The 23,626-nt window shown below is 57.0% G+C and overlaps 3 protein-coding genes across 11 annotated transcripts; 1 reads left to right on the forward strand and 2 right to left on the reverse strand.

The window, feature by feature from the left end:
* The first annotated feature begins 51 nt into the window (after positions 1-51).
* Positions 52-5,796, forward strand: METTL25B (methyltransferase like 25B). Of its 8 annotated transcripts, none has more exons than XM_019711163.2 (8): positions 52-412; positions 2,354-2,478; positions 2,709-2,816; positions 3,188-3,329; positions 3,565-3,708; positions 4,143-4,624; positions 4,983-5,167; positions 5,488-5,796. In XM_019711163.2, the coding sequence occupies exons 1-8, from the start codon at positions 302-304 to the stop codon at positions 5,607-5,609; spliced, it is 1,419 nt and encodes a 472-aa protein (XP_019566722.2). In that variant the 5' UTR covers positions 52-301; the 3' UTR covers positions 5,610-5,796. The 8 variants fall into 8 exon arrangements, with proteins under 8 accessions (XP_019566722.2, XP_019566721.2, XP_019566723.2 ...); XM_019711162.2 differs by having other exon boundaries at positions 70-412; positions 2,624-2,816; positions 3,267-3,329; XM_019711164.2 differs by having other exon boundaries at positions 76-426; positions 2,664-2,816; positions 3,267-3,329.
* A 315-nt stretch (positions 5,797-6,111) lies between these two features.
* On the reverse strand, positions 6,112-10,072 carry MRPL24 (mitochondrial ribosomal protein L24). 2 transcript variants are annotated; one of them, XM_019711165.2, is made up of 6 exons: positions 9,940-10,072; positions 7,297-7,540; positions 7,127-7,222; positions 6,845-6,948; positions 6,455-6,585; positions 6,112-6,353 (listed from the first exon to the last, which is right to left on the reverse strand). In XM_019711165.2, exons 2-6 carry the CDS (start codon positions 7,477-7,479, stop codon positions 6,217-6,219), a joined length of 651 nt encoding a protein of 216 aa, XP_019566724.1. In that variant the 5' UTR covers positions 7,480-7,540; positions 9,940-10,072; the 3' UTR covers positions 6,112-6,216. The 2 variants fall into 2 exon arrangements, with proteins under 2 accessions (XP_019566724.1, XP_019566726.1); XM_019711167.2 differs by lacking the exon at positions 9,940-10,072 and adding an exon at positions 9,806-9,933.
* Positions 10,073-10,970: 898 nt separating this feature from the next.
* HDGF (heparin binding growth factor) lies at positions 10,971-20,441 on the reverse strand. The gene is made up of 6 exons (XM_019711183.2): positions 20,048-20,441; positions 13,978-14,054; positions 13,703-13,841; positions 12,884-13,072; positions 12,465-12,688; positions 10,971-12,301 (listed from the first exon to the last, which is right to left on the reverse strand). Exons 1-6 carry the CDS (start codon positions 20,132-20,134, stop codon positions 12,295-12,297), a joined length of 723 nt encoding a protein of 240 aa, XP_019566742.1. The 5' UTR covers positions 20,135-20,441; the 3' UTR covers positions 10,971-12,294.
* Positions 20,442-23,626: the final 3,185 nt, after the last annotated feature.

The following is a 23,626-nucleotide window of genomic DNA, read 5'->3' on the forward strand; positions in this document are numbered from 1 at the left end:
CTTCCGGGAGGGGCGGGAAGTGCAAGAGAAGGGGCGGGGCCTGGGCGCCGTTGCCCGGCTCGGCGGCGTCACTGCCCCGCGCCCCGCCCGCTCGTCTCCGACGCCGGGGGCGTCGCGCGCTGTGACGTCAGGAGGGCGCCCCGGGTTGCGACCCCTACTGGACCCCCCGGAAGGCGGCGTCGGGGGCCCGCGCTGAGCGCCTTCCTGCCGCCGCGCCCGCAGCGCTGAGCTCCGCCTGCGGTGCCGACCCCGCTTCCCTCCTCGCCGCGTTCTCGCCCCGGCGCCGCCGGCTGCACCCCGGATGCCGGGCGTCTCCGTCCGGGGTCTCTCTTACGAGGGGAGGAGGCAGCTGGCGGTGAACCTCACCCGTGTCCTGTCGCTCTACCGTCCCATCCTGGACGCCTACATCATCGTGAGGCCCCGGGGGTGCGGGCGGGCTCCCGGTTGTGCGCTTGGCTAGGGGCCCACGACGGGGGGAATCTGGAGAGGGAGCTTCTGACCGCTTTTCTCCCAGGAGTTGGTCAGTCTCTACGAGGAGGGGTTAAAACTGGGGCGACCCCCCCTTTTTTTTTTTTTTTTTTTTTTTTACAAATGACACAAATGTTAACATTTCTAACATGTAAGGTGTTTTCCTAACCTTTCCAAATCCAGAGTAATAAAACGCGTGGACATTTGAGCCATGCTCAGCTACGTGGGACTAGCCTGAGAACATGTGAGGGGTTCCAAGAACCTACATGTTCGTTCCTTCACGCTTTGAATAAATCCCTGGTTTTGAAATGTAACGGAGCGTCCCAAGTTTGGAGTCAGACAGACTCGGTCTAGAACCCTGCCTCCCTTACTGTGCTCACCACAGACATTAAAGAAAAATTCCTCCTCGCCCCATTTTCTGGGCTGTGAAATGGATCCCTGTTTGCAGGCTCATTGTGAACAAGAAATGAGATGCTGTGTCAATGGCACCAGCAATCCCCTGGGTTTGGGCCCCCAAATCCAGAAGCCATCCTCGATTCAGCTCCTCATTGATCTACAGTCCAACCTTTCAAGTCTCGTTGGCCCCCCCTCCAGAGTAGATACCAAATTCACCCGTTTGTCTCCATTTCATTGCTGCCACCCTGGGCCACGCCACCGTCTCTCTCCCAGATACTTTCTAACTGATCGCTTGTTTACTTCAGTCCCTACACACTCAGTTCTTCAGAAGCATCCAGACTGATGTCTTTAAAATGTAAATCTGATCATAACACTCCCTTGCTTTCTAGGTGCTTTGATGAAATCCTAACTCCTTACCTTCACCCACAAAGCCCTGGGGGAGCCCGTTCTCTCCTGCCTCTGGAACCCCGTCATGTTTCACTCTCTCCCACATTGTCCACACTGCACCTCCACGGGCCTGACCTGCCACAAAGAAGGCAGGCCCCTGGGCCTTGGCACTTACTGGTCTGCCTGGAATGCTTTTCCTCCGCAGAAAGGCAATGGAGTACAGTGGTTAAAAGCAAGAATTTCAGAGTCAGGTTGATTTCAAACCCCAGCTCTGCTGCATATTAGCTTATAGATTTGGGCAATTTACTTAATTGTTGTGTGCCAGTTTCCTCATCTGTAAACTTGGGGATAAACATGGTATCTATCTTATAGGATTATTGGGGGGGGGGTGAATTGTGTTAATCCATGTAGAATGTTTGGCACAGTGCCTGGTATATTAAAGTACTTCATAAGTATTTGCTATTTATTATCTGAATTGTTTCACATGCCTGTTTCCTGTTCATCATTCAAGTGTCAGTTTGTGTGTCGACTCCTCAGGCAGTGTCCCCTCATTATTCTCTCCAAAGTAGCAGTTTCTCACCCTCTCACCCTCCACCCTTAGTTTGGCACTTGATGTTACCTGATTTTTTTTTTTTTTTTAAATGTAAACTGTGCAAGAGCAAGAGTCTTTTTGTCTGTCTGGTTCATTGTAGCCCCTGAGTCTAGAATAGGGAAAGCGTGATACCTAATCCAAGCTCCAGAATTTGTGTTGAACCAATGAATGAGTAAAAGTACTTTCAGGCATCTCACGGGTCTGGCACGTGTAATGGTAGGTTAGTAAATGGTAACACACTAACACTGCGTGTTAGTCACTGGGGTTGGCGGTGACACCCTCCCTGCCCTTAGGTTCAGTTGAGTGGAGAAAACACACATAAGTAAGTGGGACCCTGCTGAAAGGAGAGGTGTGTCCAGAATGCAGTCTGGGCTCCGAGGAGGGAGGGGGAAGCCAGAGCAGGCTTGAGAGAAGAGGGGACCTGCTGGCTGCAGCCAGTCGCCCTGTGCTGAGAGTGGGTGGGAGAGAGTGGGAAAGGTGTTGCCTATTGATGGCTTCTCCTGTCTGCAGGAATTCTTCACAGACAACCTGTGGGGCACACTGCCCGGCTCATGGCAGGAAGCGCTGGATGGACTGACACCGCCACAGCTGGCTACCTTGCTACTGGAGGTGCCCAGGGAAGGGGAAGTGGTCAGGTATGGTGGGCAAGGGACCCCGTACTGGGGGGCTCGGCACTGAACCCCAAAGCCTGCCACTGCTCAGAGTCTCACAGGGGCTTCCTGGGCTGTGCACTTGGGACGCAATGGGACTTCACTAGGGGCCTGGGCCGGGCTATCTCAGGTACAGGTCGGTGTGGCCACTCACCCTGCTGGCCCTGAAGTCCACAGCCCGTGCGCTGGCCTTTACCCGGATGCCTGGGTTTCAGACCCCCTCCGAGTTCCTGGAGAACCCCAGCCAGAGCTCCCGACTCACAGCTCCATTCCGAAAACACGTCAGGCCCAAGAAGCAGCATGAGATCCGGAGGCTCGGAGAGGTGAGATGGCTGGGTTTGGGTGGTGTCTGGGAGCCTGGGTGCGTTACAGAGATGTGTGCACCTCGTATCACCTGCCGGACCCCAGGCCCCGGAAGTTCCTTTCCTTGGCAGGCATACGAAAATCATCTCGAGGCTGGTTTGGGGTGTTTTTGGGTTGGCTGGTGGCTGTGTGTGGATTACTGTCTTGTTCCTGTGTTTACATCCTTATCTGCTTGTGGCTTCACTGCGGGGCTCTTGTCCTTGTTCTGTGGGGAAATTGAGAGGAGCAAGGACAGTAGCCCGAGCCTGGGGCCACCACCCCCGTTTTGCTTTCCCTGTCTCATCTCTTCCACGGCACCTTCCCTCTACCCCTCTTCCTCTGCCACCTGCAGCTTGACCACCCTCATTACGGGTGAGGGCCCCGGGGATGAGAACCAGTGGCCAGGCGACCTTTGTTCCCTCCTCTTTCAGTTGGTGAAGAAGCTGAGTGACGTCACGGCCTGCACCCAGGTTGTGGATGTGGGCTCAGGCCAGGTGAGCCAGAAAGACCCCTAACGTTCTGGTGGTTTGAATCGTGGGGATAGAATAGGTGGAAGGCAGGTTGTCAGGCCCCAGACCCAGGGACGCAGGTGCCAGGAGTGGGGAAGTAAAAGGCAGAATTGAAACCTTCTGGGGGCCTGGGACCCAGATGTCCAGGCCCCTGATCGAGAAGGTGACAGTGGGGAAGAGCACCGAGCAAGGCTGTCTACCCTCCCTGCATTGACTCCAGGGCCACCTGTCCCGCTTCATGTCCCTGGGGCTGGGGCTGAAGGTGAAGAGCATCGAAGGGGATCAGAGACTGGTGGGGAGAGCCCAGCACCTGGACCAGGAGCTGCTGCAGACCCTGGAGAAAGAGGACAGGAGGAACCCGCAGGTAGGCCAGCCCTCCCGCCGGGGCCACGTTCCCTCTCGTTTCCACGCGTGAACCAGTGTGGTCCCTATTTCCGCTTCCCTTCTCCCCGAGTCCCCCACCTGCCAAAGCCTCTTCAGCTCTTACGGCCCCGCAGTTACAAGTGCTGTCCACACCGCCACGTTCTTCTCACAACCACTTGTGAAGTGGTCATCAGGTCTTAGACTCGTTGTAAATGGGGAAACTGGGACTCAGAGATTAAAAAACTTGCAGTTAGTAACGATAGACCCAGAGTTTATCTCCTGCCCTGGTTCACGGTCCAGCTCTCTCTCACGCCCCAGCTTTTTTCCCACCTGCCTCCCTGGGAGGGAACAGGACAGACCCTTTCCTGCAGCCTGAGGTGGCTTGGGGACAGCCAACAGGCTTGCCACCTGCCTTGTCCTTTCCTGCCTCCACAGGGGGTGCAAGCCAGCCCTCGCCGCTCTCCACACCACGTGGTTCGGTGGGTAGACCCCACGGCCCTGTGTGAGGAGCTTCTGCTCCCACTGGAGAACTCGCCTCGGGGTGGGGCCCGCGTGCTGCTGACAGGCCTCCACGCCTGCGGGGACCTGAGCGTGGCCTTGCTGAGGCACTTCTCCCGCCCGGAGGTGGCGGCCCTGGCCTTGGTGGGTTGCTGCTACATGAAGCTGAGTGACCCTGGAGGCTACCCACTGAGTCAGTGGGTGGCTGCGCTGCCTGGCTCCCAGCTGTCCTACAGGCTGCGGGAGGGGGCCTGCCACGCCCTGGAGGAGTATGCGGAGAGGCTGCAGGACGAGGCCCCCGGCCTCCGCACCCACTGCTACCGAGCAGCCCTGGAGACTGCCATCCGTGTGGCCCGGCCTGAGCTGCGGCGGCCGGGCGTGCAGGGGATCCCCAGGGCCCACGAGATCAAGATTGAACAGTGAGACTGGAGGGGGGGCGGGGGGAGGTCTGATCCCCCCCACCTCTGGTTAGCGCGTCAGAAAGAAAATCAGGCACAGTTTCTCAAAGTTCCTTTAAAAGGGAGTTGTCACTCTTTTATCAGGAGACCATCAAGATTTTTAAGTGCTAAGAGTATGGCTGAGTGATTGGACCGATCTGGCTGAAATACATTTGTGGATCAATCTGCCATTGGACAGACAGCTCACAGCCAGAGAAATGTTTAAAATGCAAATTAGGGCAGCAGATCAAGTGATGCTGAAATGACATCAGGAAGGGCCACTTAGGAGGGGGAGGGGAGGTTCCCCAAACCAAACTGAACGCACGCGGCTGACCCACAGGTACGTGCGGCGCGGACTGCAGCGCGTGGGGCTGGATCCCCAGCTGCCCCTGGATGCGGCTGCCCTCGGAGCCCAGCAGGCCCAGGAGAACCGGGTGGTGGCTTTCTTCAGCCTGGCTCTGCTGCTGGCCCCGCTGGTGGAGACACTGATTCTGCTGGACCGGCTGCTCTACATCCAGGAGCAGGGTGAGGGTGACCTGCAGCAGGGACCCGGGCCCATGGGCTCCTCCTCCAGGCCCCACAGGTTGTCACTGGCTGGCGATTGTCAGGCCACCTGCTTCAGTCACCAGTGGGACGGGAGTGGGATGCAGGGCCTGTTCAGGCGGTCTCTGGTGTGCATCCCTGGGGTGCATTGTAAGCGAGCTCCCCAGCATTGAGAAGCTCCTCCCATGTTCCTGGTCCCCTGGGGCCTCCGTGTGGGAGAGGGGCCATGCCTGCCTGCAGGCTGGGCCAGAAGTGGGGCTCGGGGCTCCACCTCTCCTTCTGAGCAGCCCTCCTCCTCCCAGGCTTCCATGCTGAGCTCCTGCCCATCTTCAGCCCCGAACTCTCGCCCAGAAACCTGGTTCTGGTGGCCACCAAGCAGCCCCTGGGCCAGGCCTTCTCTGTTCTGGAGACTGAAGACGGCTGAGGCAGGCCGGGAAGGGCCCCGTGGCGCCAGGATGTGGCAGAGCATGTGTGTCCCCAAGAGCCAGCCCCCTGCATCGTCCCTGGGACCCTGGGTCCCCACAGACCTCGGCTTCATCCCCTCTCCCTCCACGTGTTAGGTAATGCCATGTAAGAGTTTATTTTTAATTTATTAAAAAAGAAAATTGCAATCTTTCCTTCCGTTTTTATTAGGCACAGAGAAGCATCTGCAGACGTGCATCCCCCTCCCCTACTGAGACCCTGCCGAGGTGTGACATTAGGGCTCACGTCCCCATCCCCTGCCCTCCAAGACAGACGGTGCTTGTTACTCAGAGGTCCCCACTGGAGGGAACCTCTCCCACTCGGTTTCCACCCTGGAATCTGCAGGCCATGCCCTGGGGAGGTCCCCCCTAAGGCTCGCTAACTTCCATCCACGTTCTGTCATAACATCAGGTCACAATGCCCCCCCACCACTTCGGTCCTTGAAACAAGCACCAGGCCACCAGTAGACAGCTGCTCACACGGCAGGACTCAGGGCTCTTTATTGATGTCTGAAGAAGAGGTGCCCAGCCTTCAAGGCTACGGCGTGTGGAGGGACTGCTGCCCCAGGTTCAGTACCAGTAGACTTTCCTGTGTCTCCGAGTCTCCTGGATCCCCATCGCCTCCATCACCTCCTCCTCCAGGGTCTTCAGACGGGGTACATAGGTTCTTTCTAGAGCATCTTCCACTGACGTGTCTTTGGGGCCATCTGTTGAGCCAGAGGAAATAAGGGGTGGGAGGGACTCTTAACACCGCCCACTCCCAATCTTACCACCCCACCCTGCCTTCCTGCCCCTCGCCCAGCCTCACCAATCCATGTTTCAGGGATGATGCCGTCAGCTCTGGGAAATTCAGGTTTGGGGATAATTCTTCCTGATCTTGTGGAGACTCGGACCCGCTCTCCTGCCTCATTGAATCTCCACTCCACCTCAGTGGATTTCCTAGTGGATAGAAAAGGTGAGCCCGGCCTGGGAGCCTATCTCCCTGCCGCCCTCCAACCCAAAATTCAATGGCTGAAAACACCGATGTCCCCATCTTGTTTCTCTGCTACCTCTGTGTTGGGGTTGCTGACTGGCTCATGTCCATGAGATGGCCCCTCCCTCCCAGTTTCCAGAGCATCCAACCCGGCATTCCCCTTGCATAGTGTGGTTGACACCTGTGGACTCAGGGTGGCCCCTGGCCAGAGCCCCATGTGCTTGCCTGTCCACAGGATCCACAAGTTTGACCTGGTTGTGGAGCAGGGGTGCTTCGCTAGGGACCATGTTTCCCCGGTCATCCTTGGTCTGGCGAATGTAGCGGAAATGCTGTCCAAAAGGGGGGATGTCAGAAACCTCGGGGTGTGACGGGGACTTAACCTACCGCAGCTCAGCACCCAGCCCCGGTGGAAGACAGAAGGTGCTGTCGTCCCATGTCCCCTCCACCAGTCTCCTGCCTCCCTGATGGCACAGACGTCCCGGCAGCCCCTCCTCAATCCTCACTCACGGTGTTCAGTCCCTCCACGACCACCCAGTTTCGTTGCCGGATAACTTGAACGACCTTGCCTTGCTTGCCGGCATCCTTGCCTTCCAGGACTTCCACCTGCGAAAGGCACGGAAGTCAGGGAGCAAGGTCCTGCCAGGAGCGCCCCCGTTCACCCCGCCTGAGGTCCTCACCCTGTCCCCACAGAACAGATGCCAGTCTTCATCAGAGATGGGCTCCACAGCCACTGGGCGCCGCCGGGTCCCTGGAGGGTTCTTCCTCTTGTCTGCCAGGCTGCCTGGGCGGCTCATCCCGTAGCGGTAGTTGGGGGGCAGCGTGACCTTGGACGCCAAGGCCAGCAGGGCAGAGAGACGCATGGCCGGAGGCTGTGCGAAATCCCCTGGCCAGGGGTAGACCCAGAAACCTTCCTAGTCAGCTCTGGGTAGACGGAGAGAAACAAGGGAGCAAAAAAGCAAAGGGAAAAACGTTTTTTTAAGCACTTACTCCACTGCTCAGTGGCCCTCATCTCACTGAATCTCCACAAGGTGCTGTCTTCACTTTACAGGTGAGAAATAGCGGTTAAGTGACTTGCCCATGGTCATAAAGCTACTACGGGGAGAATCAGCCTTCACACCCACGTGTAACTGACTTCAAAGTCCAAAAGTTCCTTGAGGACAGGGACCGAGGTAGCTAGCTGACCCCTGAATCGGCAGGTCCCAGCAGAGCTGCCTCATAGCAGGTGCTCAATCAAGTCCTTAAATAAATGCACGAACAGCAGGATAGGAAGGAGGCAGGTAATGGGATGAAACACCGGCACAAGGCCCAGGTGCAGGCACTTACACAGTCAAACGGAACAGAGACAGAAACGGGGAACGAAAGGTTCCTACACCACTTCCAGTGCCCATCCTGTCAGGGAAAGACCAGGCCTCCCTAACGTAGCCCCAGGGCCAGACTTAGGCTAACTGGGTCCTAAACGTCTCAGCCAAGTATCTACTAAGCCTCCCAATTTTGGATGGACTAGATCAATGGGTGAGTGGTGAGAGAACTGGGCACAAAATAAGAGCTTCCATTTAATGGGCACCACCTCCCTGTCACGTGCCATGCTGAGTGCTTCCTGTACCATCTCATTTACGCCTAAGGACAACAGCTGAAGAGGTACCATTACTCTTGATTGACAGCTAAGAAGGAGCCTCGTTTCAAGCACAAGCACAGCGCACTGTACTGGCCTAAAGAGCTCTGGGCTGGGAGTCAGATGACCTGGGTTCCAGTGCGGCCTCTCCATCTCTTACTCTGTGACCCTAGGCCACTTCACTTCTGAGCTTCTGTTTCACCATCCAGAAAACTACAGGGTTGCTGGTGTCATTCAAGTGACTTAATATTTCAACAAAGCGAGGTACAGAATAATTTGAGTAGCAGTATCCATTTTGAGTAAATTTAAAAAATATATATTCTGGCACAGGCGTAAATATTTACGGGCAGGAAATAGGAAACAACTGAAGTACTTGTTTTGGAGAGGAATTGTTTGGGAGGACTGTTACTTTCCACTTTGTTCCTTGCCATAACGTTTCCTTTTTTTTTTTTTAAATTTATTGGGGTGACAATTGTTAGTAAAAATACATAGATTTCAGGTGTACAATTCTGTATTACATCATCTATAAATCCCATTGTGTTCACCACCCAGAGTCAGTTCTCCTTCCATCACCATATATTTGATCCCCCTTATCCTAACGTTTCCATTTCTTAACCCTGTGCATTAAAAAAACAAACAAAAAACCCCGGCTTATCTGAACAGTGAGATATTGTGTCATTTTTCATTTTTATACTTCTCAATATGGAAAAGGCCTAATGTTATTTCCAATTAATGCTGGTTGAATGTAAGGGCCTCAGTGTTCCCATTCAGACTACGTGACAGATGTATTGCTGGGAACGTCAGTCACTGGCATGTGATCTTCCCTGTGAGGGAAGTGGACAGGAGACGAGGAAACCAAGGCCTGAGAGCTGAAGTGACTTGTCCTAGTTCATACAGCTCTGTGGGGACAGAGTCCCAGGGAGCAGTTTCCAGGCTCTCAGCCTCACGTGGAAAGGTGCTGGCTTGGGTAGTAAATGGCCATCAGCGGTAACCAGTTAGCCATTAGCCACTGATATAACTGCCGCGGCTGAGCTGGCAAAGGCGGATTGCAGTTAGCAAGCGGGTTGTGGCTATGCTAGGGGGTCGGGTGGTTGGCAGAGAAGCGGCAGATTCCAGATCCTGTGGCTCCTGCTTCCTGTATCTCCAACGCAGCCATCAGTGAGACTATAGTGGTATGAATCTCTCATCCATAGCTGTTGGTCCTTTTTGGCCTCACCATATCCTGCGTTCTTGTGCGGGGAGTGGGACCAGGGACCCCGCATGACAAGCTCCACAGGAGCAGCGCCAGTGTAAACACCCACGACTCGTGCCTGACTCCTGCAGGAACCTCAGCCATTCTAAATCTGAACTCTGGAAATCCCACAAGCAGCCCCCTAGATCTTTTCCTTCTTTCCCTCCAAGCCCTGGCGAGGCCGGTGTCGCTCCCACAGTGCGGCTTTCGTGGCAGGCTCCGGAAGGGCCGTGCAAGGTAGTGTGGCGGTGTCTGCCTCTCACGCCCCGGCTCCAAAGGCTCCCCCACCAGCCCCTTCCCAGGCACGGACGAAGTCCAGGCCCCAGCCATCTGCAGCACCCACCCGCTCGAAGCTTCCGGTGCAGGGCAACCCGGGGACAGACCGCTGAACCACCGCCGGGGAAAAGGAAGGCCCTTCCCGTCCCCGCCTCCCGGGACAGCCCAGAGCCGCCCAAACCTGCTGCCCGAGGCCCTCACCTTCTCTATCCCCTGCGCCGCGGACATTCGGCCCGTTACTTCCTGCACGTGGGCTCCGAGCCCCGCCCATCCCTCTCCCTCGGCTTTCTGGGAAATGTAGTCTAATCGTAAAACGGCTCAACAACCAACCTAGCCTCTCTGCATGCTGGGAGTTGTAGTCCGCCGCTACGAAGCACGCGGGAAACCGGAAACCGGGTGGGTAAGAAGTCAAAGAAGCGTAAGAACAGCGCGAAGCACATCGGGAATCGGAGGCAAAGCGGGATAGGCTGCCGCACCTGACACATTCCTGCACATGCTGTGTAGGGGCTGCTGGGAATTGAAGTTTCTAGGGACGATGGCTCCATTTTCTAGGTAATTGTGGCTTCCTAGTCAAAACACGGGGCCTCCCTTTCCAGGCAAGGCTACAGCCTATATTGTCCACACCCGCCCTCTCCGTTGAGAGGGTCCCGGACAGGTTAAAAAGCTCCTAAAGGAAGGGATGAAACGTGGGCGCTTCCAAGATGCCAGTCATTGATCTAGTCACAAAATGTCAAATCCGGTAGGAACCTGGGGCGATCTAATCCAGCTGTTTCACTTGACTCAGGGAACCCTGGGAGGTTTCCACCCGATCAACCCCCTCGCCCCTAATCACCAGTGAAGGGTGCCAGCAACCCCTAGCTCTAAACTTTGGGGGGGGGGGGTCAAAGTTGTTTTTACAACTAACCCAAATACCCCCCCTTCCACGGCCATCGTAGGCGCGGCTGACACTGGCACCCTCACACTCCACTTCTGGGCAAGCTTTTCTTTAACCTTCCCAGGTGCTTATGAGGGGACCTGTGTTAAACAGTGGCCGGGCACAAGTAGAATGAATAGTGTAGTTTATTCTGACTTTTCTGCATAGAATTTTGGCTATTTCTAACAGTCTGAGAATGGAGGAGAGGCTGACACCCCCAACCTCAATCTGAAAAGTTGATTTAGAAATCATTTGCCCTTTCCCACTCCCCCTCTTCAGTTAACCAATACACCCCCAAAGAACCAGTCGGAATCCAATGTAGTAATCAACAGGTTTATTTTCCTAGAACTGAAATCACCTACGCTTCTCAGAGCTAAACTTCCAAAGCTACAGTCAGCAATTTTTCATCAGAGCCCAAGGGAGAGGGGCAAAAGTGAAAGAGACGAGATGGAGGAGAGGCGTGGAGACCACTAACAGATGTTGGGAAAGGGCACTCATTTCCCTCGGTCCTCTCAGTGGCTTACTAATCCATCTGGTGACAACACTGAGGGGACCAAGTGGGAGTATGTGGATGGGAAATGACACCGGAAGAACACCCAACGCCCCAGCTACAAAAGAAAAAGTCATCAAGCCCCAAAGAAGAGGGGAGCCTCCCAGTGCACCTCAGAAATGGGGCAACAGTGGGAAAGAAAGGAGCAGAATGGGGCGCACACAAAGGGATAGGTGTCTTTAAATTTTTTTTTTACATTTTCTTTTATTAAAAACATTTCCTAAAAAATGTGTCTTTCCTTTATGTCTGGGTGACATGTGACTGTAGGCTGGCCTTCAGCACTATGGGGAGAGGAAAAGGGGCAGCTAGAGGTCTCCCCAGGGCATCCCATCTCTGTCCAGAGATCTAAAGGGGGGCAGCTATTTCTCAACACTCCCATCCAAGTTGAGTAGGTCAACGCTTTAGATCTCAGGTGCTTGGCCCAAACTGGGAAGCCCCAAAATCTTCTGATGAGTAACTACAACTCCCAGAACTCCTGGGGTTAGCAAAAGAATGGGTGTTGTCAATCAAGAATTTATGGAACAGAGTCCCTCCCCCACAAGCTGTCCCACTTTCCCTAAATCTACGCAGCTGGGATAATAGGTGAGGGAAGAAAGAACAGGAGCTCAAGAAGATGCCGTCCTCCTGCCCGCCCCGATCTGAGGACTGACCCTCCTAGGCCCCAGACGCTCACCCTGCTATTTAGTCTCCATCCTTTCCACTCCTACCCCTGACCCCAACCAGCCCAGAGGTCCAGAATGCCTGGGGAAGGGGCAGAGAGGTGTCAGGAGGTGGAAAAGGCTGGTCCAGGCCCCAACAGAAAGCCTGGGAGACAGCTCCAGGCAGGGAGGGACACAGTGGCCTCATCTCATCGCACGGAGCAGAAAACACAGCCCGAACTCAGACAACGGGTGTGGGGACATGGAGGCGAGGGCCAGGTGGCCTGCCCCATCCAGGTCAAGCTCTAGGGGCTGGGCTTGGGGATGGAGAGTGAGTGAGAGAGAGCAGGTTGGGTGGGGAAGGGGTTCCCAGTTTGCAGGCCATGGCCAGTTTCCCCAGTAGCACCCAGACAGCAGCAGGAACGGGGCGGGGGCTCCTCTTGAAACATTGGTGGCTACAGGCTGCGGGGGAGGGTTGGAAGGGAGAAGGGTTAATGGTGTGGCCTTGGCCTAGCCTCACCCCAGCCAGTGCCGGTCTCCTAGGAGAGCCCACCCGGCCTCCCGAGAGGCTGACCGCTTGCTGCAGGCCCTCCCAGCCCAGCTGCTGGGGCGGGGGCTTGCTCACCTTTCATGATCTCTCATGCCCGGGGCCTCAGCATCCTCCTCGGCAGCCCCCTCTGCCTCCTCTTCTTCCTCTTCCTCTGGAGGGGGCCCCCGGCCAGAGCTGGGCTCAGAGGGGGTGCTGTTCTTCTCCACCTCCACAGCGAGGGGCCGCTCACCCTCCAAGATGGCCACCTCCTTCTCCTCCCCTTCAGGGTCTTCTGCTTCCTTGGGACGTTTTGGGGAATCCTAGGCAGATTGATTGGCAGAGACAAGGTGGATTGAGGCTGGGGAGGGCAGATGCCAGCCACCTGCCTGTGCCCCCCCCCCCAGCCTTCTGCTGGCTGAGATTTGGTCTGTGTCCCATCTTCTCGGTAAGGGACTCCCCAAGATGATCCCTCAGACTGGGAGCCCTGCTCCGGGCCGCGGGGGAGGGGCAGTTACCTCCAGCAGGTCCCCTGCTCTCCTCTTCAGCGCCCCCTTCTCATTCTTCTCCTTGGTGGGTTCGTCGATAACCAGCTTCCCTTCCTCATCACTGCTGCCCTCCGCGTTCCCCTTCTTGTCACCATCGCCTTCAGCGGCTTCAGGCTCGGGCTCTGGTTCCTCTGCCGTGCAGCTCTTCTTCTGGGAGGACTGCGGCAGACAGCACAGGCTGAGTGGCACCAGCCGCCGCCACGCAGGCCCCTCCCAGACCCTCCCTCAGCCACTCACTCCTTCCTTCGCCCACCTCTCCCCCGCCCCCACCCAGATGCCCAGTCTCACAAGTGATTTGAGACCCACCTCTGTCGGATTAGCCCCGGGGTAAACCCACTGGCCGGGCAGGCAGGGCTCTGTGCAGGAGGGGGGAGGGCTGGAGCAGGAGGCAAAACCTCGGGTCAACTTCTCCCAAAGGGAGCTGGGACCCTTTCCCCGCCGACCCCCGCCCCCCACCCTCCCGCCTCATCCTGCCCGGCTCTCGAGCACCTCCTCCTGGAAGCCTTTGGGGAAGAGCTAAGGCTGGGCCCAACGAAGGCCTGTCCCCACTTACCGCCTCCATCCATCCAGGGGTGGCCCCCCAGGCCTCACACCTGCAAGCCCATCCCTCTGGCCGGAAGCCCCGCCCACGCCCCGCGAGCTCCGCCTACTCTGAAAGGCCCAGCGGCGTTGGTTCCTGAGACCCGGTCCTGAAGACTAAGCTGCAGGGTCCTGTGTGGCCCGGGGCGCCCCGCGCCTGCGGCGGCCACACCTGCTCTCCGGGACTCTTCGGGGCAGGCGGCAGCTCACCTGGTAGCCGGAGGCCTTGACGGTGGGGTTGTTCTCGATCTCCCAGAGCCCCTCGCTGAACCCTTTCCTCTTGTTGGGCTTGCCGAACTTCTCCTTGGACTCCTCGTAAGGGAAGAGGTCTTTGGGGCCCAGGAACGCCCTGGGGAGAGAGGCGAGGCTGTGCTCCGGGGCCCCTGCCGGCCTCCGAGTTGCCCGGCCCAACAGGGAAGGGGCGCCACGACCACCCAGTTCCCAAAGTGGCCTTGGGGGCCTCCCCGCCTCTGCCCCTCACTCACGTCTCGTGGGTCCCGAAGAAAAACACTTGGTATTTGTTGGCTGTTGATTTCACCGCAGCCTCAGGCATCTCGTCAATCTGTAGGTAAGATGAGGGCAGCGGGGGTGAGCCAGAGGCCTGAGGCCGCAGATTTGGGGCTGGGGGGCTGACCTCTAAGGCACTTTTGTGTAAAATCAGACTGAGAGGGACCCAGGAGATCGCCAAGGTGGTTTTAGAGTCATTTTCTTCACTTTTTATTTTTACATTATTATTTTGTATTAATTTCAGGTGTACAGCATAGTGCTTAGACGTGTACAATTTAAGAAGTGATTCCCTTGACTAATCTAGTACCCCCCCAGCACTAGTTATTATCATATTATTGACTATATTCCCTATGCTGTACTTCACAGCCCGTGACTACTGTGTAACTACCAGCTTGTACTTCTTAATCCCTTCCCCTTTTACACCGTCCCCCAACCTCCTCCCATCTATCACCCCATAAATCTAGTACCCATCTGACTCTAGTTATTACTTAGAGTCATTCTTAGCAAGTGGAACTTTGTTCAAACGAAGTCAGACATGATGGCCCAGCAGACACCCTGGAGTCACCACCACCCACCACCCCAGCTCCGTCTGTCCCGCCCATATCATGCCCAGATCCTACCCATAAGCTCACCCCAATTCAGCCACTGTCAGCTCTGGCCTGGACTAAAACCATAGCTTCCATCCTCGCTGCACAACCCATTGTCCGCACTGCAGCCAGAGGGGCCCTCCCAAGTGTGGAACCCAGTGAGCACTTCCTACTCCGGCTGGAAACCTTTCCATGGCTGCTTTTCAGGGCTGTAGGGCCCACCCGTCCACCTTTTCCATGTCAAGATCTGAACCCCAACACTGCCACCAATATTTGTATGACATTGGAACCTCTGCCTCAGTTTCCTCCTCTGTAAAATGGGGGTAGTCTCAGTACTTAAGTCGTGGAGTTGAGTGCAAAATGACCGTGACCTGGCACAGTACTTCCCATGTCCGTGCTTGCTGTCTGTACTCATCCTGAGAGGACGGCCCTTCTGCTTGCTTCTCTAGTCAAACTGACCCTCCAGCCTCCGATACTCACTAACTCCTAACCAGCCTTCCAACCTCAGCCCCATCTTCACCTCCTCCAGGAAGTTGCCCGTCTCCCCCGGCCCGGTCAGCCTCCCAGATAACTCTCAGCACCCCTGCTTCAGTGCTTTCCCTAGTTCCCATTTTACAGCTATTCATGTTGTCCTCTGATTAATGTCTGCCCCCAAATCAGACAGCAGGTCTGCTTTTATCCCCAGCAGTGCCGGGCACAATAAAGATGGTGGAATCAATTTCTGAAACCGATAGCAGCAGACTGCTCTGGTTGAAGTGGAGGCATGAGGCCGAGGGGCTGCCTATTCCACCCCCCCAGTAGCAGCCCTAGAAAGCTTCTGGGGAGCACTGTGAAAGTCACTTGATGTAGTCAAACTCTCACTTTACAGATGGGGAAACTGAGGCCCAGAAAAGAAAAGTGATTTGCCCAAAATGACAGGGCAAGTTAGTGAGGGCCAGGTCTCAGAGCTAGATCTTCGGACTTCGTCCCCTGCCCCACATGTCCTGGGGGCTTGAGCACTGTGGCGGTGAAGGTGCACAGGTCCAAGGTCAGGGAAAGGGAGAGAGTGGCCCAGCCAGCCTCTCGGATCAGGCCCTGGAAGCCCAGGCCAGGCTGGGGGAGAGACTACAACTCCCAGCAGCACTTGCAGCAGCCCAGCAGCCGGGCTTCCCACGGACAGAGGCCAGGTGGCCATGTTGACTGGGGCCCCAGGCACAGCTAGGAGAGACAGGCCAAGGCAGTGATTAACGTCCACCAAGAAGGGGACAGAGGGCCTGCCTGGGAGACTGGGGAGATATGGAAGCTGGGAGGATGGAAATAAGCTAAGATACACCCAGTAGATGGGGTGGGAATGGGCACGAATCTGAGGGGCATCTTGCTCAGACCGGCAGTCTTCAGGCTCCTGGGCACCTCCCCCCTTGCCCTGTGGCCTCTGGGGACAGAGGTCCAGCCCCTCCCCCCAAGAAGGCCATGCACCAACTGGGCCCTCCGGATGACCAGGAGAAGCTGGGATTTGAGTGCAGGGGGTGGAAAGGCACACCGCCCCCCCACAAACAGGATCTCTATCACCATGACAACCCAACCCCGCCCCCGGGGCCACTCAGCAACCAGGAATGTGACCACCCCTCCCCCCAGGCCCTCTCTCCAGATTGGGGAGGAGGGGATGCTGACACAAGCCCCACCCCCAAGCCTGGAGTCTGGCACCTGGGTCCCCCAGCCGAGCTAGAAACCACAGTTAGGGCTGGAGGGCCAGGCCTTGGCCAGGACACCTGGGTCTAGTTACCCGCTAGCTCCCCACCCTCTTCTCAGAGGGAGAAGCAAAAAAACAGAAGGAGAGCCTCCAGGGCTTAGAGATCCCAGGAGGCGGCACAGCAGCAAACCCCTTCTCCGTGGGTCTCTGCACTAGGACAGGGTAGGGTCCCGCCCACCCGGAGCGCAGCGGGAATGTGCTCTAGGACATGTGATGAAAGGGGGAAAACTGAGGCTCAGGAGCAGACGGAGCAAGTGAAGACCTCCTCTCCAAGAGCACTGGTCTCTTTCCCAGGGAAAGCAAACTCGGAGAGGGGTAGCTGACCAGTGTGACAGAGGACCCAGGAGGCCACCGGCTGCCCAGCTTCAGGGGTGGGGAGAAACAAAAGAATGGACGGGAATTAAAAATAGACAGGAGACACACCAGACACACCAGCCCTGCTGGCCTCTAGCCAAATAAAGGGTGGCCCTAGAGGAAAGAGGGGGGTGGGGCCTGGACAGATGGGCATCTGCCCCCAAAGCGTCACCCCGCACCTTGAGTATAGGCACCAGTGGGGGACGGGCCAGGAGAGATGTGCTCTTTTTATTTAATGGAATTCCCAACCCTTCACCCTAGAAAGGGGAGAAATCCCTTCTGTAGTAGACCCTTATCCTTCACGTTACAAAGGAAATGTCTTTTCTTGCATTTGGAAGCGAAAGGTGGCTCTTCCTAGACGTAGATACGTCTCTGGGGAGGCCGGTACCCCCAGTACAGACAGAAGTCTCCCAGGCGGTGCCTTTATAACCAGGCTGTGACTCAGAACAAGTGAGTCAAGGCTAAATGGGTCAGGGTGGGGACCCTACTGCACCCCACACACTGGCCTAACAGGGAGGGGGACCCTGCTACTTCTCATCCATTCCAGGTATCCAGGCAGGTTACTTCTCCCAGGCCAGGCCCACCCACTCCCACCTGTCTGCATTTGCAGGGCTCCATCCCACCAGCCCTAGAATATGAAACCCTGTCCTCCCAGATCCCAAGGACACCCTGAGGTCTGAAGAGGGCTCTGAAGTTCCCACGTGAAGAGTAGGGGAGAGGACCTGGTCCAGGCCGAGGGGGGCCTGCCCAGCTCAGAGGAAGGCAACAGGGAAGGCCAAGGCCACACTGCCTGCCAAACAGGGTTCTGACCACCACACCCAGGGCCCAGGCCCCAGCTGCCCCAGGAACCGGAAAATCTGGGGCAGGAGACAGTTGGGGCCGGGAAAGTGTGGCAAACTCATGGCAGAAAAGAGAAGGTGGTGCCTGGGTTTGGGGGAGGGGCAGAGGGAGGAAAGATGGGTGAGGCCCTCTGGCTGCTCAGGTTTTCTGGGACTGAAACAGGAAGGGAGAAAGGAGGAAGGAACGTGTGTGTGTGTGTGTGTGTGTAAATCCCTGAGTCTTGGAGGTTAATTGTGAAGTGCTTGGAGATCCCCCAGGAAGTCAGGCAGGAGGAAGAGGGAAGGAGAAGGTTAAGGTGGAGTCACACCATCCTTCCAGGCAGGTCTCACCTACCACGTGGCCCCTCTGGCTGGACTCGCCCAGCATTGGGCTGTTCTAGTCTCACCCAGTCAGCCATGCTCCCCAGACGCAGGGGCCCTCACCCGGCAGAGGGGAGGCCCCCACTCCTACTCCATCCATCTCAGGAGGGGCCAGGCCCCTTCAGGCTCTGCCACGCTAGGGATTAAGGCCACACGCAAGGCATGGTGAGGGGACTGATTTATCTGTTCTTTCGGCGGTCCAGGGGGATGCCTGCCAGAGATAAGAGCCTTGGGTGTGCAGCTCCCCCAGTTGTGACAGTCCGGAGCCAGAGCACAGGCCAAGGGGGAGGGGGACAAACTTTATCTGAAAGGTCCAGGCCACAAAAAAGGAAGAGACTGCTCCTTGTCCCCCCCCTGTGCCCTGGAGGCCAGCGGGAAGACGAGATGGATGGCACCCTCAGCCCTCACTTCAAAGGCCACCAGAAACCTGATGGTCTCCCCCACAGGGAACAACATAGGCCCATTTGTATCTCCCCTGACCCCTTCTCTCTTCCCTGGTGCTAAGGGGTTCCCTGCAGCCCATATTCTCGCTGTGCCCCCACCCTGGGCCTAAGGCCAGCCTCTGGACTTCGTCCCATGCCAGGAGGCCTGGGCAGTCAAGACTGGATTCAGTTCTTGCCCTGCCCACCAGGGCCTTGGCATCTGGGCCAAGAAGCCAGCTGGACCAAAGGTGCAGGGTAAAGTACATGCGTGTTCACACGCCTGACGCACACATGCACACAGGCTTCAGTGGCTCTGGCCTCCCCCCACACCCTCCCCCGGGCCCCTAGCAGGCCCTGGAAGCTGGGAGAGCCTGCTTTTCCCTACTTGACTCCCCTTCTGGAGGCCCGGCATCTAGAAGTTCCAGGAACAAGGAGCTCAAGGCCTGTGTGATCAGGCAGACTGCTCAGGACAGGGTCCCGAGTGGGTTTCTGACACTGAAGGAGGGGAACCTAGGGCCACTTCCTAAGCTCTGAGCAGGGTCTGGGCCCCAGAAGACACACACTCACGCCAAGAGCAAGCCAAAGCCCTAAGGCAGCTCTGCACTTGGCCCCCGGGTTCCAGAAGAGGTCCTGGGCTGCCTTGGACTTCACTCTGCAGGCCTCCTACAGCTAAGCACCAGTCCGGCAGGTACCTAGTACCAAGGCCTCCCGACACCAACTTTGAAATAAGCTGCCAGAGGCACTGCCCCCCTCCCTCCGTGACACCCACAAACTCTTTGCACCCTGTGGCCCCCCCCCTCCCTCCTTACTTCACCTGTCTCAGCCCTTATGGAAAACAAGACTGGATACTAGACTGGGCTTTTGGGCCCCACCCTCCCACCTGGCCAGGTGGTGGAAGGGGGGAGGGGCCCTCATATTGGCGGGCTGATCAACCACATGGCAGACTGGGCCTTTCTGGCGGGAGAGACTCATATGGGGTGGGGGGAGGGATTAGAAACTCCGGCACCCCCGCTCCAGTAAGAGACAGTCTGGAGTGGACTTCCCAGTCCCACAGGGCCCTGCCACCCTCAGCCTTAAATCTGAGTTGGCAGCATGTAGAGGGACATTTTTGTGGGGCTGAGGAGTGAAGAAGGGTTCTGGCGGTTAATTTCCGAGCCAGGTAGACCCGTCTTACGCCGTCCCCAGCCGTTCCTCGACCCTCCCAACTTCAGACCTCGTTTACCGCCGCCCGGAACCAAAGTTTTCTAGAGGCGAACTCCGCCTCCATGTATTCCTTTCTGGGCTGGGATTCTTCTTTAACCCTTTAATCCAGTAAGAAGTTAGAGCTGGGGGCAACAATCAATGAAGAAACTGGGGGTCTCTAAGGGGGTCCCAGAGGGGGTGGCGGTGGCGCCTGGGGGGTGGGAGGAGTCACACGACTGGCCCGAACCCAGGCAGCCGGCCCAAACCGCGGGGAGTATGGGGGCCGGGGGCGGAACTGAGGACGCGGAGCCGGGCCGGGAAGTGACCCGCGCCCTCGGGTCCCCACGCCGCGCACACGCCTCTACGCGCGGACGCCGTCTCGCCGGGTGTTCGCCGCCCCCACCCGGTCGCCTCCCCCATTATATAACCGGCGGGTGGGCTTGGAGGCGTCGGGGAAAGAGTCGGGGGCTCGGGCGCCCCCCGCCCCCACCCCTCCGCGCGGAGCGCTTGCGCCCTCCGGGGTGTTATGCAACCCAAGCCCGGAGGGGGATCGGGCGGCTGGCCGCGCTGCTCACCCGGGCCGGCCAGTGTGGGTAGCCCTTCATCTTGGCGAACACCAGGTCCCCGCATTTGTACTCCTTCTGCCGGTTGGATCGCGACATGGCGGGGCTCCGGGCGCCCCGGGCTCCGCGCCGGGCCGGGAGGCGCGAGCCCAAGTTGGCGCGTGCGGCGGTGGCGGCGCCGCTCCGCTCCGGCCCTCGCGCGGCCCCTGCCTCGATGGCGGCCCCCGGCCCGAGCTCCGGCGCGGCCACGGCGTCTCCCCGCGCGCCGCACGGACGGGGCGGGCGCCGATCGGGGGCGACGCTCCGGCGCGGTGGGTGCGCGCTCGTGCGGTTGTTTGTGTTTGAAATTCAATTGCTCCCTCTTCTGCGCGAGGCCTCTTCCTCCACCCCCCGCCCGGTCCCCACTCCTGCGCCCTCCTCCCTTTCCCACTCCGCCTCCTCCCTCTCCGCGCCCCCTCCCGCCGCGGTTCGATGCGCGCAGCTTCCGGACGCCCGGGCCTGCCACCGCCCGACGCCCAACCTGGAGCCGCCTGGCGGCGCGCGGCGACACAGGCGTGCGGAGCCGATCGCCGAGCTCGCCGAGCCGGCTTTGTGTGCCCGCTGTCGGTGGGTGCCCGCCGGGCGGGAGGAGCTGGCGCCGGGCTGGACGGAGCGGCGCCCCTCCCCCGGCTGCTCACCACCGCGGCCCCCACGCAGTCAAGTGGCTGCGTCTACTCACAGTGTCTTTCCCTGCCCTCTGCTCCCTCCCAATCCACGCGCGTGTGCTCGGCGCCCGCCGTGCTTGGCAGCGTGCTGGGCGGCGGGACTGGGGTGGGCACCGGGCCGCCGCGCGCAGAGGTCCGCCCTGGACCTCCACGTGCTTACAAAGTGTGCGGGGTGGCCGCGGAAACGTCGGGGATTGGCGCCCCGCGACGCGTTTGGTCGCCAGGAGGTGGCCGAGGGGTTGTGGCACAGAGTAGCCACGTCCTGGGTGCATTATTAGATAGATCTCGGTTCTCCATGCTACTTCCTGGCAAAAGACGTGGGCTCTACGACTAGCTAAGCCCGCGAAGATGAGCTCTGTTCTAGTGGGAAGAGACAGAATGCCAGTAAATCCCAAATCATCATAAACTGAAGACCAGGAGCCAGGCACTAACTACCTCGGGGTGGGAGTGGGGGACAATCTGGGAAGGCTTCCCAAAGCTGGCTGCTTCAGCTGGGCCTCAAAGAACCAGGGTGACTTTGCTGGATTCCAGAGTCTGCATTTTAGCCTGGGTCATATGTTACCGAAGGATGGGGCCAAAAACTTGAACTCGGGTCTCTCCCCTCTGAGCCAAACGAGACTTCATTGTAATTTCTCTCTTTGGTTTGCTGTGACTGTATTGGTCTTGGATTTGCCCAAATTCTTGATGTGTATGGTTTCTCAGATTTGAATCTTCTGTTTCAGCGTGGCCAGATCCCTAAACTTTTGCCACAAAACATGCTAGGTTCGAATAGGTAAAACGCATGTTTTTGTTCTAGCGTGTTTCTTGATCCTACCTCAAGCTCTGGAGGAAGTGCAGGCCCACATCCTACGCCACTGCTCAACAGTCCCGAGATCTGGGATGATGCCTGGACTCCACATCAGTGTCCTGAAGTGTAAGATAGGGTGACATAACTGCCCGCCAGCAGCAGACGCCAGGTGTGGTTGCTGATAGCTGAGGCCTGCAGTGGCCCTCAACAGCCTTTTGTATCAGTCGGTTGTTGTCCTGCCCATGGCAACGACTTCACAAGTTTTGCCTTTGTATGTGTACTCTCTCAGCATCTTCCCCTTGTGCCTGGACTCCCTCTGGCCCTGTCCACAGGCACTCCAAGCCCCAGGCTGGTGGCACAGCCGGCCACTCTGCAGGTCCTGTTGCAGGATGTCATCAGCCATACACCTGTCAGTTTGTTCAATAGCACATCCAAACTTGTTGCAACAGACCAGCTAAGCTACAGTTGGTGTTTCCTCTGTGCTGCGTTCCACTGAGATGTGGTTCCTGTGACAGTCCAGTCTGTTGCGCTAATGCTTTCCTTTGTTGTTCTTAGGTCTTTAGGAGAGACTTTTTTGGTCGCTTGCTTTTTGGTGGAAAAAGCAAGTTGATTCAAAGTCAGACTCTTAATTATTTTTTCAATTACAGTTGACATTCAGTATTATTTTATATTAGTTTCAGGTATACAGCTAAGTGGTTAGACATTTATATAATTTATGCAGTGATCCCCCCAATTAGTCTAGTACCCCCCGGCACTATACATAGTTGTTGCAACATTACTGACTATAGTCCCTGTACTGTACTTTTATATCCCTGAAGGAGAGACTCTTGTCCTTGAATATATTTCAGTAAATCCAGTGTCACAGTAGGTGTCCTATTAGTATAAACATGCAGTTTCAGTGCAACAAACATTTGAAAACTATTTTCCAATTTGGCACATCCCAATTTAGTTAAAACCGAGAGTCCCATTCATTTTTCCACTTCGTTGCGTCCTAATGCCCTGTTTGGAGGTGGCAATAAAGGTTTGTAACTTCTTTTTGCAGCAAATCTCTTGGGCCTGTCTCAGTCCACCAGCGCATGCTGGCTGCCACAAACCAACCAGGGTTCCCTTTGTCGCATTAATCTCCCAGGCCTTGGTTGCAATTTAATATCCAAGTTCTCCTTACAATAGCATCAACCAACTCCCAGCTGCCCCTAACAACCGAGCCAAGAGCCGCAGAGGGTCAGTTACATGGGCAGGTGGTCAGTTACACGGGCAGGTGGGCATAAGCCCGCTTCCCTTGGGATTCAGGTCTAACTTAGTGCTGTGCAGACTGTAACATGCAAACAAATCACCTGGGAATCCTCGTAAAAAGCAGGTTCTAATTCAGTAGGTTTGAGGTGTCTGCATTGGTAACAAGCCCCAGGGCGCTGCTGCTGCTCCTGCTGCTTTAAACCACCATGTGAGTGGGAAGATCTGGAACACAGGTCGCAGGCCCCCAGACTGCCAGCCCGGCTGGGACGCAATCCACAGATGTCTCAGTGAAATGACCTTGTTGATGCTGGTGCTGCCTTCCACACACGTGTAGGGAGATCAGACAGGAGCCAGGGGACTTGGGGCCCCAGAGCAGAGAAGATTTGCGGCTGCAGATCTGGCCGTGGGGTTCTGAAGTGAGGGGCAAGGTCAGGGAAGGTGTGGGTGGACCTGCTGTCCAGACACAGCAGGAAGGCGGAGTGGCGGCAGCAGGAGGGACTGTGGTCCAGTGGCAGCGATCTGGGTTTGCATGTCAGGGACCTGAGTTTGAATGTGGCTCTTGGCAAACAACTATAACTTCTCTAAACAAGATTTTCTTCCACTGTAAAAGTGTGAAAGCTAATGTCCCCCTTATGGGGTGGTTGTGAAATGAAAAGGAGATGATCTGTGTGCAAACTTGCACCTAACTTCTAAGGAACTTGACCTACCCCCCACCTCCCCGCCCCAAAAACTGCGTCTCCATGGCCCCTTCCCCGGCATGCCACCCCCAAAAAAGAACAGCCATGCTTTTATGCATTTTAGGGGGAGTCAGAGTGGGTAAGAATCAGGTAATGGTCTGAGTGCCTGCTCCCCCGCTAACAGTCATTT

The sequence above is a fragment of the Rhinolophus sinicus genome, linkage group LG14, assembly GCF_036562045.2.
Source record: "Rhinolophus sinicus isolate RSC01 linkage group LG14, ASM3656204v1, whole genome shotgun sequence".
Taxonomy (NCBI): domain Eukaryota; kingdom Metazoa; phylum Chordata; class Mammalia; order Chiroptera; family Rhinolophidae; genus Rhinolophus; species Rhinolophus sinicus.

Bases quoted from the DNA above. Each gene is read 5' to 3' on its own strand.
- METTL25B (XM_019711161.2), top strand. From the start codon at position 302: ATGCCGGGCGTCTCCGTCCGGGGTCTCTCTTACGAGGGGAGGAGGCAG. The intron at 413-2,353 runs GTGAGGCCCCGG...TCCTGTCTGCAG, and splicing joins TCCTGGACGCCTACATCATC to GAATTCTTCACAGACAACCT. The intron at 3,709-4,142 runs GTAGGCCAGCCC...CTGCCTCCACAG, and splicing joins AGGACAGGAGGAACCCGCAG to GGGGTGCAAGCCAGCCCTCG.
- MRPL24 (XM_019711165.2), bottom strand. From the start codon at position 7,479: ATGCGTCTCTCTGCCCTGCTGGCCTTGGCGTCCAAGGTCACGCTGCCC. The intron at 6,949-7,126 runs GTGAGTGAGGAT...CCTTTTGGACAG, and splicing joins TCGTGGAGGGACTGAACACC to CATTTCCGCTACATTCGCCA. The intron at 6,586-6,844 runs GCAAGCACATGG...TCTATCCACTAG, and splicing joins CTTGTGGATCCTGTGGACAG to GAAATCCACTGAGGTGGAGT.
- HDGF (XM_019711183.2), bottom strand. From the start codon at position 20,134: ATGTCGCGATCCAACCGGCAGAAGGAGTACAAATGCGGGGACCTGGTG. The intron at 14,055-20,047 runs GTGAGCAGCGCG...TCTTACCTACAG, and splicing joins ACCCACACTGGCCGGCCCGG to ATTGACGAGATGCCTGAGGC. The intron at 13,842-13,977 runs GTGAGTGAGGGG...CTCTCTCCCCAG, and splicing joins TTCTTCGGGACCCACGAGAC to GGCGTTCCTGGGCCCCAAAG.